The sequence below is a fragment of the Chroicocephalus ridibundus genome, chromosome 3 (genome assembly GCF_963924245.1).
Source record: "Chroicocephalus ridibundus chromosome 3, bChrRid1.1, whole genome shotgun sequence".
In the NCBI taxonomy this organism is placed as follows: Eukaryota; Metazoa; Chordata; class Aves; order Charadriiformes; family Laridae; genus Chroicocephalus; species Chroicocephalus ridibundus.
Genome location: NC_086286.1, coordinates 21605278 through 21626159, shown reverse-complemented (window position 1 = coordinate 21626159; position 20882 = coordinate 21605278). Strand labels below are relative to the sequence as shown.

General features: G+C 38.1%; 1 protein-coding gene across 4 annotated transcripts in view; it reads right to left on the bottom strand.

The window, feature by feature from the left end:
• The window catches only part of AFTPH (aftiphilin), a 48709-nt gene that overhangs the window by 25399 nt on the left and 2428 nt on the right, over positions 1-20882 (bottom strand). For 3 of the 4 annotated variants that reach the window (XM_063328370.1, XM_063328369.1, XM_063328372.1), the window contains exon 2: positions 9275-11072. In XM_063328370.1, coding sequence (XP_063184440.1) covers positions 9275-11041 — 1767 coding nt within the window. In that variant the 5' untranslated portion in view covers positions 11042-11072. Of the gene's footprint in view, positions 1-9274; positions 11073-16993; positions 17016-20882 lie in introns of those variants that run through there. The other variant, XM_063328371.1, reaches the window with a different exon arrangement.

Here is a 20882-nt window from a genome sequence, read left to right as displayed (position 1 = left end):
GTTTTTATCTGAAAATTTGGCTTTGTCAGTTAAGGAAACCACTGACCACGTACATCAGAAACACAGTACAGGAAACGTAACACAGAGGCAAACACCACGTTTATCAGTCAGGATGACGAGTCGGGAACTGGGAACAAAGTCTGTTCAGTCTATTCTCCACATTCAACCACTAACTGCAAAAAGCAGGAAAATGAACTTGCTTAAAACATCAGCTCTTCAGTTTTGCTACCTGTGAAAGAAATGCCTGACAAGGACAGGCACCAGGTTCAGTTATTTGCAAAGCATAATGTCAAAATGCCATAGCAGTTATACTCTCAAAGGATCTGAATTACACAACATACCTGACTCTCACTTTTTTTTCTTTTCCTCTTCATTACCTCTCTGATATACTCTGACCATAATGAGTCATGTTCTACAGTACATAATTTTCCTTCTAATCATCTCTTAATGCCCAATCATTTTGGACATACAGTAAATTACAATACTTGTCACATTACCTGTAGGCTGTTTTGTGTTTGTTGACCAGAACTAAGACACTAATTTACCTTTTTAGGAAGTAAAACTAAACAGCATTCCAGATTAAAGCCTGACGTTTCAGCATACAAAAGCATGCTGTACTTAAGTTTTAAAACTTAATTTTGCCTACAGTATATCACTTGCCCTTATCGTACATGAACAGGTGATGCTTCATTTCTGTAATACAGCAAGAATACATATTCCCAGTGAAAAGGAAGAGGCAGACGAAAGGCACTGCATCATGAAAACAGCAAGGCATCATGTTTCTTGAAAAGGATCAACATTTGAGAACATGCTAGTGACTAAGAATATGCTTGTTTAGGTAATGAAAGAATTAACAGAAAGTCTCTAGGAACCAAGCAGCATCTCAGTCAGCACCCAATTTCAAATTTGAGCTCAAGAATTGTGCCAAAATTTCAGGAACAGTTTAATTATAGCATTCTTTACACTTCCTTTCGTCTTTTCTAAATTTCCAGAAATGCTCAGCCCTTATTTATATACGATAGAGAAGAACGGTTTCCATAGCAAACCACAGCAATTAATTCAGTGTGTACAAACGGACACAGGGACAAACGTACGGACACACAGCTCCTGGGCAGTGGCAATGTCCCCAAAGGAAGCAGTTAACTTGTTCTTCTAATTGGTAATGAAATCCTGCGGTCACAGCTCCCAGGTATAAAGGGCATTACCAAGATTTTTAAATTAGTGGAAGTGTCTGTCTTCTACAAACCTCAATCTATTGTTCGTACAAAACAGACTGTAAAAAAAATATTACTTCTGTCATAAACAGTAGTGTTGCATCTTTCAGGGTGAAAAATCCTGAAAAAAAAAAAAAAGGGAAAAAAGAAAACAAGAACTTTTCTCCACTTTTCATGTCACTAAAAGCATTTGATACCCAAGTGTTCTCCACTGCCATTTGAGAAGAGTAATTCTTGGGGGCACTCACTGAAGATGTGAATGAAGGCTACAGCTGCCATTCCAAAAATTAACAGTGATTCTCCAAACAGTGACAAACTCAAAGCCCCATAGTTTCTGTGACTGCATGTTTTGGGTAAACACTTAAGATATATGGTAATCACCACCTGAAACAATCCAAATATGAGAGATGTAACAGACTTTCAAGTGAGACTGATAAATTCTAATCCTGTGGTTATCTCCTTGGCAGTTAAATAGAGGGCAAGATCCAGCCCTCAGACCTGAAAGGCCAAAATACTTGGTTTACAGAATTTGTTTTTCCTCCTTTTCTCCACCACAAGACTATAGAACCTATGAACTCCTTCAAGACAGCAAATCTACATTGGCTACCAGGAACACTAAATCCTCCCCAGCTGCCTCCACCTGAACTCAACAGCGACAGGTCACTGCCTTTCTTCAGAGCTATGAAAAGAGGAGATACTAAAACTTGACATAAAGACAACATATTTGGGCCACACTACAGAAGCAGTTTATACGAATTGCAGGTTTCACTGTAGCACTGCTGTAATGCTTCTTTGGGTGAAGTTTCAGGGAACTCTGTGTACAAGGGGGCGTAAAAAAAACCAACCCAACAGTCATCTTGCTTCTCTCCACTGTCCCCACCACACATGAGCTGCGGAGCAGACACAAGAGCTCACCCAGTGAGCTTCTCCTCAGGCTGGAAGCTGAAGAGTGGAGTGGCATTTTGTCCCTCCTTCCTCCCCACTCTCCATGAGAGGGGACAACCCCATTTCTCAACACAATGCCTCATTTTCCCCACTGACGCTTACAGTTCATGGCATCTCTGCTCTGGCAGCTTTCAGAGGTGTTTTAAGAAGGGGAAAGACTCGAAAGCAGAGCACATTTTCAGCCCTCCTTTCCCTGCTGCCAGGAAAAAGGGCTATGGAGGAAGCATCATTCAAGCTCTGGGATGTTTGCATCTATCAAACTCAAAACTGGAAGACCTAAGAATAAATAAAACAGTGTAATAGTTAAATTAGTGAGAGTATTTGGACATTCAAGTCTTATCTGATAGAAAAACATATGAAAGGAGACAGAAATGAGCATATGAAGGATCCAAGATGCTAGATGTATAATTTAGGAAAGGAATAAAGTCCATATGGACATGATTGGTTTCTAGTTAGAATTCAGAAGCTGAATGAAGGCTCTCAAAAAAACAGCAGAACAAAGCTCAGGGACCAGAAGCCAAGAAAAGAAACTGATTAACTAGAGATTTTTTTATTATTATTTATTTATTTTAAATCATGAACCCACTGCTCTGGAGAGTGCCTAGCGCAGGTCTTTATGACCATTTAACAAAGTAGAGCAGAGATTAAATGAGAAACCCCCTTTGCTGCATTTTCTAACAACCAAACCATATTTTCCAGCAACACATTTGCCTGTGAGGAGCTAAGTCACCATATACTTTCTGTACCGTCACCATAGGTGTGTGTGCAGGGGGTTGGGTGGTTTGTTTTGGTTTTGTGTTTTGGTGTTTGTTTGGTTTTTTTTTTTTTTGGGGGGGGGGGGTTGGGTTCTGTTAGGTTTTGGGGTTTGGTTTTTGGTTTGGTTTTTTTAAGAGCTAAACTACATGATATTAACACAGGGGGAGCTGAGAAACTGATTTCAATGGATGCAACTCACCCTGGGGAACACACCCCTCAGCTTCAGTGGGTCTCAACATCTTTTGGGCTCAAGCATTGAACACAGCTGAACAGTTAACAATAGTAGCAGTAAACAACAGTAAACAAACAAATCACTAAGTTCCTAGTTAAATGGGAGCAGCTTTTTTTCTTTATGGACTCCTTAAACTAAGAATCAATTTCCCTTCCACATAGCAAGAATGTCTTTCTTTCTCTGCTGTGCAGGCTCTGCTCAGCAAAGAGAACACCTTCTCAAAAATAATGAGAGAACTGCAGGCAGAAAAACCCTGAAGTGAAAAAAAAAAAAAAAAAGAAGCAATGCCTACAAGAACGCTGGTTTAACTTCTCATGATTCAAATGTGATGGCTTTTCTCCGCACCCGCCCCCAAAAAGCAGATAAATTTAAGATGGAGCTATACGTTTCTTAGAGGTAAAAACCAGAATTCTTAAATTTTTATTACCACAGGTAATTTATAATAGAAACACTGGTCCTAAACTGAGATTTACAAGCCAGGAAGAGGATGCCACAAGAGCTAAAAAAAAAAACACCTCACCAACACAAAATGAAGCGTAAGATTTTTATTACATAATTTAAAGAACTAAAGAAGGCAAGGATAGTCCTCAATATCCCCAAAACATTTTTAAACAGTAACTGTAAAGGCCTTGAGCTCAACTGTAAAGGAAATCTGAAAATTTAGTAGCTTGAGAAAGAAGAATAATACTTCTCTGCTCTTTTTACTACTTGATATAAGAGAGTTATAAACTGTAGGGAAGTTCAGTGTAGAAACATGAAGCTGTCTCCCTCCTTCTTGCTGGAAGGCTTGCACACTTATTCTCCCTCAGCTGAAGAATGTACTATATCTTGCATCTTCCATGAGGGCAAAGTAAAGTTTAACAGCTATTTATATCTAGACTACACAGAGATTACCTCCCATTTCGGTTGGACATGTTACTATTATTTAGAGGTGGTGTACTAACTCTCCAGTCAGGCTCTGAAAATTAGTATAGTGGACAAAACTTATGTGTAGAAGACGGAAGACGATTTTGATCTCTGGTATATAAACAGAAATGCTAAAACAACCCCCTCCCAAACTATTTTCTTTTGTAAGATCCCCTTAACCAGCCTGTTCTGAAATACAATATTTCTGAAATACAATGTTTCTGAAGTTTTGAACATTTTGAAATACAATGTTTCTGAAATACCCCAATTATGGGCTACTAATAATGGTATGGGTTTTACTGTAATTTAGCTGCACATACTTAAGAACTGTGCTATGGACTTAAAAACCCCAACCTTTCCAGACAGATATATTTACACTGCAAGTTGTTACCCAACTGTCTGAACTTAATTTAGCCAACACTATCTTCATTTATCTTAGTGAACTGGGAGGCTGAAGTCTTTACGGTCATAATTACTTTTTTCCAAGAGGATGACTTCATTCATGGCCGAAGACAAAGTACTCTCCAAGTGACAGGGTTTTCTTTGTCTTGATGCATACTTGTGGCTTAGTAACTGTACATCACCCACACTGTATGATTAATCTGAAGAGGTAGAGCCCACATGCACAGGCTCTCTAATAAGCAGAGAATTTAAATCCCATGTTGAGGGCTGTTCAGGCTTCCCTTCCTCACTTTCCAGTATTTGTTAATTTGTAAGACTTTTGGCCTTACAATCAAGCCGCTATCCATCTCCTCCTCCTCCTCTAGAGATGCCTTTACTTCTTGAACACAGCTAGGCACAGCCGTATTACCCACCTACGTGATTACCATTGGTAACAACTGCTCTTGTGCTTTGCTGCCTAAGTCCTGTGTATATTCTTAATGCACAATACAGCAGAGTAACCCCCTCAGCTGACTCATGTTCAACACTATCTCACAGGAATAGCAGTGCTACGAGCCTTATATTCCTTATAAACATAACTTAGTTGTGTGTTATGTCACCACGTAAAGGGGATTAATGCATAAGGCACAGTGCAGGTTCACTCAAAACTTGTCAGATCAAAGAGTTCACCCACCACCACATCCTAAATCAGTTTTAGTGAACACGAAGGCACATCTATATCTAATGCAAACCTGCAGCTATACTGAAACTAACTACTATGTATTCTTCAGCTGAAACAGACATTAAATAATTAAAGTATACTGTAGTATTAATATGGGTTCAAAGAACAATTTGTGTACCTGTGCCCCTCAGCCTTTGAGGCTGGAACCTTTTCTAAGGGGTTACAAATTCTTTCAGTAGTTGTAACTGAATATCATATACCATGTCCTTTTTCTTCCTTCCTCCACTCAACACCACTGAATAGAAGAGGTCAGCATCTTACAAATCCTACATTTCAGATCATATGCAGGATTCAGAGAGCCTAAGACCAAAGGCAAAGGAGAAAAGACATAATGATCTTTTTGCCACTACATGTCACTATATCAGGTCATTTCTGTGACCTTTTACCTCTTTCTTCTTTCATAGTCTATATTTTGTAAGAAAAAAACGGATTTATTAGTTGAATTCTATAAGAGTCTAATTTTTAATTAAACATTATACCAAATCCACAATCTTTATAAACTGTAAACAGTCAGGCAAACTGTTTTATTATGATCAAGATCACATTCAGAAAGCACAAAATTTTGCTGCTGCCTCCATATCCAGAATACACAAACTAAGGGAACAGAAAGGAAAATATACAGAGACCATTGGCAGGGGAATTTGAGCAACTGGTAAATAACTTTCATGCTGCATTCTGGATGGACGAAAATTGCCATATATGTAATTGCCACATTTAAACAGTAGTGCTGCTGGCTAAGTATAGAAAAGCAGAAATCTGCAGAGTAAAGAATTACATTAGGGTCATTCTGTTTATATACCATTCGAAATTATTTCATTACCACATTACAGTGACTCCCCCTAGTCTCAACATTACAGATCAAGTGTACACAGTATCTTGCAAATTATCCCAGTTCACCTTTAGCCTATGCTGAGGTCTCAGTTTTCAAACTTAAGTGTCTAACAGACACAGTATTTCTCTCTTGCACAGCCTGCTCACTTTAAGTTGCTACAGCAACTGTTTTTTAGATCTGCCAGCAATACGTTGATGCAAGCGGTCTACTCCTCCTTACCCTTTTTTGGTCAGGGTAACAAAAAACTTTGTCCACTTACCTCTCCCTAGCTTTATTTTGCATGCAAGTGTTTCTGCTTTTGCCTCAAACAGCTCCAGAACTCAGCTTTAATACATGGTAAACAGAAGAGCAGCAAATACTTTAAAATGCTGTATTTTGTGGTTTGACCTCAGTGACATCATCTTAATTGAAAGTAAGGAAGCCAATAAAAATCTGAGTTTAATGTTACTAAGATTCTGCACTCAAAGTACTGGGACTCTCTGCTGGCTCATGTTGACTCAACTAATCTCAATGTTTCTAATTGCAATTTACTAAACTGTGGCTCAGTGGATTAAAAACAGAATTACTACTTAACATTGAAACAAAGGGGTTTTTTTAAATATAAAAAGGTTTCAACAGATCCTTACAGAACTTAAACCACTTACAGAATATGAAGTGAGTTTTGAAAATGCGTAACTATTGTTTTAAGAGTTAGCTGAAAAAAAATAATAACGTAGCAACTAACAGTCATTGCAAGGCTAAGGAAATTATTGCAACAGAGAAAACATATCCAGCTTAACTTCCTCTACAGCTTATTTGTGTAAAACGTTCTTTGAGTTGTACTTCCTCACTGGCAGGGGAGGCAGAACATCACTTTATATACAAACAGTCAAAACTGGCTGTAGCATCAAGACAAGGAATAAAAAAAAATATGTTTTAAGTCTTAAAACTTGCTTTACGATCTAACCAAACTACCGTATGACTTAATGACAGATCACTGAAGAACTCCATTGTAACTTGGCTGTTATGTTTTGTTCAGGCAGAATTATGGGAGGGGAAAAAAAATAATTACAGAACTTCTGAATGTTCTGCTTTTATAAACATCTACATTCAGAATTGTTTTTTATTGAAACACCATCACAAAATTATGGAAAATTCTAAGCAAAAATAAATGTCTGAAACCTTCAGACTATCAATTAGCAGCACGATTAACTAGAAAAATGGATGATTTACTAGAATCACCTCCCCACCCCATTTCTTTGTCAGATTCTTTCAAGTGGCAACAGGAACAGTTTAGATTAATTGCACTAATGACCTTAATACTCTCCAATTTCATGGGTGAGTGACCAACAGAACAGGTAACAATAGATTCGTGCTTTCAGCTTGAGAAACAGACCCATGCATTCAGGTGATGATGAGCAAGGTTTTGCATAGGCACAAAAATGCACCTGCAGGTTCACTTCCGAGTCTTTTTTTGGGTCATAAAGCCAGTTTGAAATTTGGCATGTTAATCACTGCACAAAACAGTAAGAAGCATGTGTCAGGAGCTGAGGCTCACACCTTTTAATGTGACAAGAAATCAGAGCTGAGCCCCGAAAGCTCCATTCCATTTGCTGACACATGCAAAGCTCCAGCTGGCACAACTTTCTTCTGAAAAGCCATTTCACCTGTCACTGGTAGGAAATGAAAAGAGGGAGGGCTGTCACCAAGCCTACACAAGGTCCTGGAAGAAAGAATTTACCTCATTTCCTTAGACTGACAGAGAAGATCCAAACCTTTTAGACACATGTTACTACTAATACCCTTTATTGCTGGTGTTGTTGCACATTTCGAAAAGACAGAGCATATTCTGAACTACTTACATGGGATGACATGTTCTGGGCTCCCCGGTTCAAGAGGGACAGGGAACTGCTGGAAAGGGTGCAGCGGAGGGCTACGAGGATGATTAGGGAACTGGAACACCTCTCTTATGAGGAAAGGCTGAGGGATTTGGGTCTCTTCAGTCTGGAAAAAAGACGTCTGAGGGGTGACCTTATCAACGCTTATAAATACTTAAAGGGTGGGTGTCAGGACGATGGGGCGAGGCTCTTTTCAGTGGTGCCCGGGGACAGGACAAGAGGCAATGGGCACAAACTGGAACATAGGAAGTTCCACCTAAACATGAGGAGGAACTTCTTTACCCTGAGGGTGGCAGAGCACTGGAACAGGCTGCCCAGAGAGGTGGTGGAGTCTCCATCTCTGGAGACATTCAAAACCCACCTGGACATGTTCCTGTGTAACCTGCTCTGGGTGACCCTGCTCTGGCAGGGGGGTTGGACTAGATGATCTCCAGAGGTCCCTTCCAACCCTATGATTCTATGATTCTATGATTCTATGACATGATTAAAAAGCAGCAGTGAAGAGAATTTAAAAATCAATTTGTTGCTCTGAATCTTCTAAAAGTAGTATTAAAAATTATCTATGTATAAACAGGCACATATCTCAAAGATGACTGGTGAGAAGACTTTGGAGGGAATTCATTAAGAATTAACACATACTTAGCCACTAAAGTAGAAACACTAGGGTGTGGGGGTAAAAAAGTAAACCTATCTGCTTCACCCTCCCCAAAACTCCAGATTAGAACTAGCATTAGCTTTAAGAAATCACAGTGCTATTTTTGTGATGCTGCTATAACGTGGAGCTTCCCACAATTAATGTATAACTGAGACTTATTTTTAAATAACTTTTAAATGGTTAACCTCCTAGGAGTTGGAATACCAGGGACAGAACTTTATCATGCTCTCTGCTCTAAGCAAATGAGTGCAGCGAGTTACAAGTTGTCATCACTTTAAATCAGATTTTGAAAACACGAGAGAGAATGATCGTGAAACATTCTGGGAACCAGTAATCTCAGCTTCCAGTCACACCACTATTTTATGAAAAGGCAACATCAGAGTGCCCGCCCCCCGCAAAAGGCAGTAAACTATGAAGCAAAGGAAGAATTATCACAGACACTGAGATGTTTGACGGCTCATTCCTTTGATCAGTTTATGTAAAGGACTGCATATAATCATCAAAACATACAAGTTTTGCATACAAGTTCCGGCATACCCCACTCATTTTTCTACGGGAAATAGCACTACAAAAGATACAAGATGCAAACACAGCATACAATTTCACACCAGCCCGTCTCACCCACAAGACAAACAAAGACTAGCCAAACGTTTGTTGTATGCAGAAGCAGGAACCAGGAAGAAGTGTATGCACAACAGCAGAACAAGACTGAATGAGATCAAGAACATCCTTACCTGAACTGAAAGTGCTGGCTCTTGAGATTGCTTACTGGTAGTTCCTTGGAAAGATGCTAAAGCAAAACTGTCAGTCTTGTGTAATACTGGACCATCAATCCTGGCAGACACGTCTGTCCTATGTGACTGCCACGTCTCTTTTCTGTGATGAGATTCACCCGCTTGCTCGTCTCCAAAGGCAGCCCAAGAACAGCTGTCTTTTTGTTCATCTTCAAAAGCATTCCAGTCTGTAGCCTGGTTACAACCTGCTGAACTGAAGTCCGCAAAGTCATCAGAGTCCTGAAAAGCAACACTATCATCTTGAGGTTTTGGCACTGAATCAAAGTCTCCAAATTCACTATCATCACCATTTTCTACCTCAGTAGTATGCTCAAAGTCTAAGCGTGAAGTTTTACTGGTAGTAACACATTCTAAAGTGTCATCAGTCTGATTTACTTCAGCTTGATCTAACCTTGCAGGCTGCTGAGAAACAGTACTTGTGTCCCTGAATTCACCAAATTCATCATTAGGTTCGCTAATATGTGCGGGATGTTCAGAAGCTCCTTCTGAATCTAGGGCATTTATTGATTCTTGAGCATTAATGAAGTTGGGAGATGCACTGCTGACTGAACCAAAATCACCAAAATCATCATGCGCATCACTGCAAGCTACAACTTCAGTACTACTTGCACCATTCTTAAGATCTTCAGAATCGCCCAATTTTTCTCCTGCAAGACAGCTTAGGCTTTGGATTTTATCAACCTTGATGTCCTCTGTTCCCGAAGAGTCATCAGGCCTAGTAAAATTTTTGCCATTCTCTACACCATGTTGTCTTCTCCTCCCACTGCGTTCTCCATTTTCAGTAGTGCATATTGAACTTCCAGTTGTCTGAGACGTACTAGAAATCGCAAATTCATTATCTTCCAGTGCTGAGGGACCCTGTTCACAACTGATTTCTGAAATGCGAACCTCTTCTTCAATAAGAGTTACTCTGTTTATCCTGTTGTTCTCCTGAATGCTCAGAGAGTCTCTTTCATTAAGAACACTGCATGTTGTGGGTCCTGTTCCCGCTAAATGGATTGGGGTTTTGTTTGAGAACGTAGCAAAATCTGCAAAGTCTTCACCTGAGCTAGGCATTGAGTTCAAATTTTGCTCAGTACTATGGACGCTAACAGTTTTCAGTCCCTTTGAGTCACTGATACTGTCTAGATCTTCTGTTCCCTGAGGATTTACAGGGTCCGACGCTGCAAATCCGTTTGTTAGAATCTCTAGACATGGAAGTTTCTCACCATTACAAGCATCTATTTGCTCATCCTGGCTCTCAACTGCTATACTAGTTCTAACCACACGAGAAGAAAAACCCTCTGATTTCCCAGTGTTGTCTCTTTGTTCCCCTCTTTTGTTTATTTCTTCTAAAGCAGTACCTGAAGTTCTAAACTTAGATTTTTCTTGGCTGGTACTAGTAGCCGACATATCAGAAAGTTCCTTACTAAGAGTAGGAAGCTCTGCAAGGCAGTCTTTATCTTTAACATTTTTGACAGATGTGAAAGTTGCAATGCTAGCTACATTGTCAGAATAATCATGAAGTGGGATGAAATGATTTGTGGGTATAAACTCTTCCTTTGGATGACCATAGTCTGGTGTATCAAAATCAGCAAAAGCTACACCAGCAGTGCTTACACCAGAAAATCCTCCAAATTCTCCAAATTCATCATCTTCATCATCATCGGCTCCATTGTCCAGTGGTGGAGGGGATGAGGAGTACATTCGAATAATATCTGGTTCCATTGTTTAGTTCCACTTCAAAGTTAATGTATTTCTGTAATAGGGAAAAAAAGAGAAGTTTATTAGAATTTGGCTAGCTTTTGTCATCTCATACGTTTTGTTTTTACTGTGAAAGAAACATTCCCCATACCCATTTTCTAACCAATTCTTTTGTTTTAGAAGTCACAGAGAATCTACTGGGGACAGTTCAAGTCTCTTGTAAACTACTACATGATCATCTTCTCAGCATTCAGTGCTGAAATGCCAGAACACAAAACATATCTGTCTTAAGCTGTTGTGCAATACGCTGATGCGACTAAGCTCAGTTTTAACCCCTTGGTTCTCTACCTCCCATCACCAGCAATTCATAAAATAGCCAACGATCCTGGTCCGTCTTTTGCCCCACTCAGCTCATTGACTGTGTGACAGTAATTAAGCCACTTAATGGACTACACCACAACAATCATGTATGTAAGGCACCTTCAGTAGCGTCAAAGATTTCAAAAGATGTTTCCATAACCTTTGAAACTGTGAAGGAGTGGAGGAAGGAACTGCTGTTATAATCATAGAATCGCCTAGGTTGGAAGGGACCTAAGAGATCATTGAGTCCAACCATTAACCTAGCACTGCCAAAACCACCACTAACCCATGTCCCTCAGCACCACGTCTACCTGTCTTTTAAATACCTCCAGGGATGGTCATTCAACCATGTCCCTGTGCAGCCTGTTCCAATGCTTGATAACCCTTTTGGTGAAGAAATGTTTCCTAATATCCAATCTAAACCTCCCCTGTGGCAACTTGAAGCCATTTCCTCTTGTCTATTGCTTGTTAATCACTAGCTAGGATCCACCGCCCTGCTGTTTAAGTTTCTCTCTACCAATTCATGGGTCTCTGTTAGGTCTCCCTGTTGTTTGGATTTCATAACTGCGAGCCAACACGCTGTCTCCACAGCTGCTGCCATGTATTACAAACTGCCAGTTGGAAAAAAAAACATTATAAACATCAGCAAAGCCTAGAGCAAAACAAACTTCTTCAACAAAGCTTATTCTCAAAAGCAGAATGGAGCAAGATTATCCATAAAATATTTAAATGCAAATCACTAAATCGGGGGGGGGGGGGGGGTAGAAAAGAGAAGAAAGTAGTCCCATGGCCTAGATAGAAACAGATTAAGGACTCTGTCTTAACATTGCAAACCATTACAGCAACAGCAAGGTACAGATGGAAAATTTTCTGTCCTAAAGAATGATTTTGATTTTTTTCAATATCGTGTGTAATTAATGAAGCAGTAACTACTACTATTTACAGATTCACAATTGTACACATCACTTCACTAGTTCATAGCTTAAAGCCAGAGCTACAACCAAGTTTCCATTTCCAATGACACTTGTCATGAATAAATTGTAACAACATACTAAGCATTATCTACAGAGTTGAAACAACCTATACATATTAGCAAATATTCGAATTTCTAACCTGCAGAATAAGTGCAGACTTTACAATACTAGTTCTGAAACACAGATAAAACATGATCCTTAATTCCAACAGCTTTAGCAAAGGACTTTGTACAGGCACCTAAACAGCAGCACACAAAGGGTATAGTAACAACAAGCTCTGCAGTTCTTCTCAAGCATGACATGCCACAGCGCTTGAGCCAAACAACTCTTGGTATTTGCCAGGAAGGTCTGGTATCTTTAAGGTGACTAACATAGCTACAATTTTTGTAAAAAGGTTATTTTGCAGTTACAAAAGAACATCATGCTTATCAGATGAAAACATGAAGTAATTTGTAACATCACATGCAAACTGAAGAAGACTGCAAAAGAATTTTGTTTAGAATAAAGAGTAAGTTGTCAACAAGCTCCCACATACGCTTACTCAGCACCAGCTGCTTAAGAAGGTATTTGAGAGAAGAGCTTCACACTCTTATCTCAGAGGCCTCATCTCTCAAGCGCACTCTCCCTTTTACATCAAGGTCTAGCAATCGCTGTTTAATGCCACACAGGAATGTAAAAGATCTTTTCCAAGATTTCTGTAGAGTGTGACTTTGTGTTCCCACCGAGACTACTCCAACCTGTTCACTTTCCAAGCTTCAGGGTTTTCAGTCTACTAAATACAATATTAGCATTTCTTCTTTGCAACTATCAGAGCAGCCATTCCTTCTTTATATCCGGATTTCCACGGTCTACTGCAGTCAACCATCAACACTAAGATTAAACACCCGGTATATCCAGACTACAATTGCTTTCTGAATGTTTCACTGCAGAGGAAGATCCATACGCTATACACAACGATATACCCTGGTAGGTGGAGTGCTGGTTGTTCTTTTGTGCAAAAAAAGACCGGTTAGGTAGATATTGGTATATATTAGCTGTGCTCATCTGAAGGCACCTCATCTGGAGGACAGCACTATTTAAAGCTATAGGGGAGGTGGTTAAACAGCAAATGGTATCGTGTCTGCAATTCGTGACTCCTAGGGTCATGAATCAGTAGCTTTTTAGGAACACAGGACATTTAAGAGAAAGGACAGAGAAAATGACATCAATCAGGATTGGCCTCGCTGCCCCCCCTCTAATTCCTGGAAAAGGGAAAGGATTTCTTTGTTTCTATTTTTAAATTAAAAAAAAAAAAAAAAAAAAACAACAAAAAACCCCACCAAAAAAACAGAAAAGAGTGGGTTTATTTGGTTATAACAAATCCTGTCTTGTAATTAAATTTGAGTTCACAAGTTTCCCAACGAATCTCAGTAGAGAGTAGCATAAATTTATTATTAAACTTCCTGAAGTTTAACAATAGTTGTTAAACCTATTTGGAAAATTTAGTTGACACTATATTTATCATCCTACCCCATGTGACAAATGTTGAAGAGACTGTAAGGGCAAGAAACCATTCCTTGAAACAAACAAAAAACCCCTCAACAATATTTCAAGGACAGCACTGACTGGATATAAGCCTTTATCATCCCAGAAGAAAAAGAAGCTTAAACAGAAACAATGAAATGGCTGGAAAGAAGGAAGGTGAAAACAAGAATCCTAAAAAAAAAAAACCCACCCTTGATCAGCTTCTGAGGAATAATACTGGAGGGTGGGATATGCAGCTCCTTGCGCAAGACCAAGTACTATGATTGAAGCCACTGCAACCTCAACAGTAGTTTTATGTCATGATTAGATGTTTTATTCTTTATTAGGCAGAGATGTACAAGCCCTCTAAAGCACATCTCTAAAGCCATTTAGAAAAAAAAGTTTCTAAAATAGGAAGTAACGGTTCTACAGCATGTTGATTTACATTGGAAAGAAAAAGCCATATAACTAAAGCCATAGAAATTTGAAGCAGAAACCCAAATAAAATCCCTAAATATTTCAATTACTCTCAAACAGGTAGTCTGTAAAGCATGTAATGTTTTATAAAGTCAAATGCTTGTGTGCTGACACAAGCTAAAGCTAGGAAGTTAATGCATTTGATTTTTGAAACCAAGATTTCTGAAGTCTGTAAGATCCAGCCTTGAAGCTTTCCATGCAGTATGAGTAATAAAGATCAAGTTTAACACAAAAGTATCATACTATATATAAAATAACTCCAAATGGATACAGATCAGATTTTTCTTCTTTTGAAACAGTTATAGAACAATCAAGTCACACAAGCAATTATATTCAAGTAAAAAAAGAGACTAAATCTAGGTAGACCAGCTCACCCAGAAACTTTGTTTTATTGATGAAAAGTCATGAGAAGGGGAGGAAAAAGCTGAAAACAGAAGCAACCTCCAATTTGTTTCCAACTGTTAAATACATAAACTTACAGCACTATACATAAAGAATGGCAGTAAACTATGGTTTTGCTGGTTTGGTAATGAAACAAATCTACATTGTACTCCTACAGCCTAAAGTTTTCTAAAATCTTGGAAAGTACTTTGATTACCTACAACTCTTCTCCTTGGCTACAAAGCACCACCACCTCAGTGGCCTACCTAGATTACCATAGATTACATTTATGGAGAGGAAATAGATACAGAAGGATGCTGATGAGCCCCCTAATTTATGCATTATATAGGCCAATATTGCTTAAACTAAATAACAAAATTGCAGTCATCATGATTCAGACTGAAAAACAGCCTAACAAAAAAGTTTGGTTCTTTTTTTTTTTTTTTTTTTTTTTACCCTGTATCTCAAAGACATATCCTAACACTATGAATCAGAGGCCTTGGAAAAAACCTCTGGACTTCCCCAATAAAAAGAAAATTTGTCTGTATCTTTCACCAAAACCATGCACGTTTTCTTTTTAAACCTTCTCAGATTTATAAGCTTGTATAAGTTGGTTTTCCCTTGAGTTATTTGAAATATCACATTCAGCTCTATATCAGTAACTGTTCTGTCACTTGACATCAAAAGATCTCATGCAAGAAATGCCGACAAAAATGAATTCTGAACCTGCACTGGACATACTTCCATATATTATCCATTGTAACAACTCTGCCCATCTTTTTTGTTGGCCATTTACTATATTATTCTCTTAACCTCAGCTAAAAATAAATCATAATAGAGTTGAGAAAATCCTTAGGGGCAAAGACGATCTAAAAAAAAACCCAAGATGCAGCATGCAGAACACAAACTGAATAACATGAGAGCAGCAAGCATCACAGTCAAAGGGAACTGACGTACAAGACTCTTTTTCTTTCCAGGTAATATGAAAAAAGGGAGGCAAGCAAGAAGAATAGTAGGGACAAGCACAGGACAAAGATAACGTGAAGAGGCTGCACAGGGGATGAAGCAGACTGCCAAAGCCCAATCAAACATGTAGGAAGATCTCCAACATCTTAATATTTTCTCTCCTGCAATTTCTGCCATAGAGAAGAAGAAACTTCCTTCAATTTTTCATTTCAAAGCACTTTTAAAACATCACAGGGATCATTTACACAGCAGCAGTCCAGTAGCACAATACTCTGCTCCAGATATGTTTCAATAATGGTTGCCAAAACAGGATCTGCAAGGAACATTAACTGTGCATTTAAAAACCTGATCATAGGTTTGATAGTCTACTACATGTTTAATCAGTTTAACCTGTAAGAACAAACTGCATAATCAACGGCAGGACTTGCGTATATATTTTTTTAAAAATATGTCAACTATTTCCAATTATGTTACAGCTGCATTTTAAAAGCCAAAGTTAAAGAGCTCCAAAATGTATGAATCTATATTATATATGAGTGTAAGCTTGTTAATACAACTTAGTTGTTGTTTACAGAACTCAAAAGAACATCATACTCAAAGTGAAACAGAAGGAAAAGAGTCATATCAGTATTCCCCATCCCCTTTACTGACTAATGAGTGATTTTTAAAATTTTTTTTAAATGGGGCATAATCCCAATTCTCCTTGTAATATAAAAAACAGCATGGGAATTTTTAGCCTTAATGTAGTTTTCTTCAGAAAGAATTTCATTATGATCCCCCTTCTCAACATTCAAGAGCGTTCCACCTGCCAACCACAAACTATTGAACCAAATTCGTTGCTGTCCACTGGAATATTAACATGGGGAAAACCCACAGGTCTGACAGAACAACAACTTTGTTCATTAATCCATTTAGTTAATCCCTGCTTTGTCTGGCATCTCAAATAGGGCCTAAGAGCTGGAACTGTGGCTTCATCTTTTGTAGTACTTTATACCCAACTCAGACATATTCTTGGTCATGACATTAGGCTATATAATTTTGTAAATCTGGTATTTCAAGTGATCAACCCAAAACGTGATTTAACTCACTAAGTAGAATTTGAACAAATTTATGACTGATATGCAGATTATTTAACATCCCCATATTTTTGAGGGAATTGGCTCCCAAATTTAAGAGTCGGCTATGAAGTTAACATGCACTTTTATACCCATCTGTTCATTGAAACATGCAAGTTTTACACAAATGCAAAACACTGATTTTTCAGCACACTATATAGTGAGGATGTTGCTTTGAGGGAAATTATAACAGTTTTTACTTGCACATAATAGATCAGCTGTTTCCATGACTTGGAACACGCAAAAACCCAGGCTTCTGGCAGCAGACCTTACACCTTGAAGTGAAGAATCTGAAAGAGTTTAAGCATTCAAGTGTCATGTTTAGACCAGATTATTTTAGCCACAACCAGATTTACGTTGTCAAGTGTCAGCAAGCTTTTCTGAATCACAACGGTTTATAATATTAGACTGATGATGGATTCCCATCAATTCCTCATGACATGCAGTTGCCCAACGTTTTCGAGAAAAAAAACTACTAAAAAGTTGTGTTCTCTTCCAGATACTATTTTTTTCCTGCAAACACACTGTTTTCAAAACAAAAATATCCAGCTGAAAACACTAGTTAACTTTCTTGCTTCCATGTGTTTCTTTATATTCACACTTTGATATTCATTATGAAGAAATTTCACAAACAAGTTTCAGTATCATAAATATAAGACCACTGATAAAGTCACGTTATAAGTGTAATTCACCAATATGTACAAAAGTACATATTGACATTTTACTTTAAAGAAAGAAAACCCCACAAACATTGCTGGTTAATTTGGTCAGATTCAATTCTGTTACTGCAGCTCTTTTTTAAACTTTTTTTCCAAGGTCACAAGCATTTAAGAATGTACCTCAGGTTGATTTAAAACACTCAAAAGAACAGAGAAAACAGAAATCAGTAATACTGGAAAAGACGAGAGTAGTAGTTGATGTAAGTTTTTAGAGGGCAAGAATTCAGAAAGGCAAAATGTATACCCTTCTTTTATCTCAAATGACTAACTAGGTTTCTAAAACGTTTACTATCAGACCAGGTATCTTATTATTTGCCTGCACTAAATAGGGAATAATGTCTGCTTTCCTTATACACTGATCACACCCTTGTTCATTACCTTTTTGTAGAATAATAGTAACAGTCTAACAAAGACATGGCAGCAAAGAGAACAATGCAATTATAATACACAAAAGCAGGTATAAATAGTTCCTCTGTGTATCTTCTAAGGCAAAACTTGAAATAGCATGTTTGGCTCTTACATAAGACCTAAAGAAAACCAGGGAGGACACAAACAAAGGATATCTCTAAAGAAGTATTTGAGACATCTAGATTTAAAAGAAACTGCTCATAGAGCAGAATGTTGCCTTTAACTTAAGATGGACATTAGCAAAACAATGGATAACCTCTCAACTGCGGATTATTCTGAAAGCAAAGCTGAGTTAAGCAACCCACCGCTTAAAGCATAAAGAAAACAAAATAATCAGAAATGGCATGATCAAGATCTCTGTGACAGAAACAACAATGTTACTGAAATGCCCTACAGTAAAAACCTTGTATTGACAAGGAGATGGATTCAAGTCATTAGCTGCTAGCATCTGATCTTTCCAAGAACATTTAACTCTTCTACTGCAAGGGAATTCCGCAAGCAGATACCAAAAATAATGCAGTAAGGACCAGATTTAGACTTCTCATTACAGCAAAATGTTGGCTTCTGATAGGAAAAGCTGTCCTCTTCTGTTATAACTTTACCTTTTCACTGGTTTATGAACAATGGAAAATGGACTTACAGTCTTTCTGCATCCGAGAACTTATTTCTAGATGGGCCATTGTAAACGAGGAGCGCTTATCTATTAGAACAGCACTCTTACAACCCAAATCCACTCTAGAAAGAGAGTCATTGCCCAGGCTGAAGTCAATATGTTCTTATATTGCTTTAATAAGCTTACTTTTACTTTTGGAATAAGTTACCAGCAAACAAAATACAGCAAGAAAATGTTTACTTCATAAAGCCTCTGAGAAATCAATGTTTTCGATTTTGAATCTAATGCTGTTACAGCCAGAAGGTCCATTACCCAAAGCAGGAGTTTCAGAGCACTTTTTTTTCCCCACTTGGACATCTACGAGTTGAGGAAAACAATGTTCTCCAGTTCCAATAAGGCCAATGTATCTGAGCCTTATTTCTCACTAGCCGACATTTGGAATTAATCGATACCACTGTACATTACTGTGGTTTCAACAAACACGAAATATGCTGGACACCTTCTATTAGAAAGCGTTGTACGTAAAATGAACATTAAAGTAACAGAACTCAGGAGACTGCCATCAGGATTCAGGCACATATCTCAGGCAGCTCATTCTTCCTCAGACAATCCAGCTCATACAAGTTTCAAACCTCTTTGACAGTGCTCCTCTTCCTCCCATCACTGAGAGTAGAGGAAGACTAAATTAGGTGGCACAAATGTGAAATTAAAACAGTTTTGGGATACATATGCCTGTCTTTAAATCTTGTTAGATTATATAAAGAAGCAACTAAACCTACTTCCACTAGTTGTTTTTCCCCCATTTCATTTAGGCTTAGCTGTAGAATCGGAAGAACATTTGAAAATATACAAATCTAAATGTTCTGTTAGTTTATGAAACTCTTTTTTAACCAAGAACAGCATCACTTCCCCAAAACCAAAAGAAAAGGTTATTTTTATAAAGTTAATATAAGTAAAAAATTGTAACATTTCAACTCAAAATCTACTGACTTGCCTTAACAGCTGCAGATAAAGACACTGTCTGTACCTAAATCCATAAACGGTGGGGAAAATGCTGTAACAAGTATGTTTTTAATTCATATAGGCAAACACATCTGGCTGGGAAAGTCAATCAGGTTTAAAATCCGTCTCTGTGGGAACACAATATGTGTGTCCCACGTAGAGCACACATCCATACAATGTGTAAAGACAGATGTCGTAAGTAACACATAGCTGGGATGTTTTCATTCTTACCATTTCTTAAATTCCTTTTAAAACAACGTTCAACTCAGTGAGAAAATTTGTTTCTGGATGTTACCGTGAAACATGCTAGCTGGGAACCTGTTCTAAATTAAGATGAAAAGATGCTGGATTAGAAAGTATTAGAACTAGATTATTTAAGGTCAACTGTTCACAAAGATTTACTTACAGAGCAGTATGTTTTCCAAAACATATAAACCCTTCAAACTTCACACAGACTACAGTAAAGAGCAGATTACAACTGCCCAGGGGTGCACTAACAGAGCACCATATGAATGGTTCTCCCACAGCTTGGCAGAGGAAATAGAGTCACTTAGGGTGAACAACCATAGGTCTTCCCTCCATTACTGCAAACTTGTGCTTGTTTTTAAGTGAACAAATATTTTCTTCAACATGCAGAGAGCAAGCAGGTGAGGGGGAAAAAAAGAAAAGAAAAAAACAAACCCTGACTGAAACAAGTTAAACACACGTAGCAAGAACAGGCTTACATTATTCATCATTTATCCCACCTACAGACATTATCTCGTATTAAAAAACACAATACAGGAGGTACACCTAATACTTCAAAGAATAAAATCTATTTTCCATCACTTTTCAAGAAACATACAAACTTGAAGTTTCACATTTCCTTCCCCTGAAAACCTACTTTAGAACCTACTAAAGCGAAGACAAGATTTGCCCTTCCTTGGGGTTCTTCCAAAACAGGACTCTTGGATTTGAAAAATCCAAATTATTTGCCTTACAGAAGCAGACTCATTACATCAACTTGCCACTGGTACCAGTACAGAAACATTTCTTGCAGTACCAATCCAAAACTTTAATTGCTAAAGACATTAGCATGGAATAAAGTCTACTGGAAATGAGACTGTCAGTTTTCAAACAAGGCACATTTTTTTGTGTGCAGAGAAGCAGCTTACACAGTGTGTTTTCTGCACAAAGGGAAAATAAAATTAACAGACAAAATTTCTGAAACCTAGCAGTAAGTAGGGTCTAAGGCACTTTCCTTAAGAGGGCTATCCAGAAGAGTTATGAGTATTTTGAATCCCCGTGAAAATGTTAGCATGTCATTGCACTGAAACGTTCACAAAGACATAGTTTAACTTGCCAAAC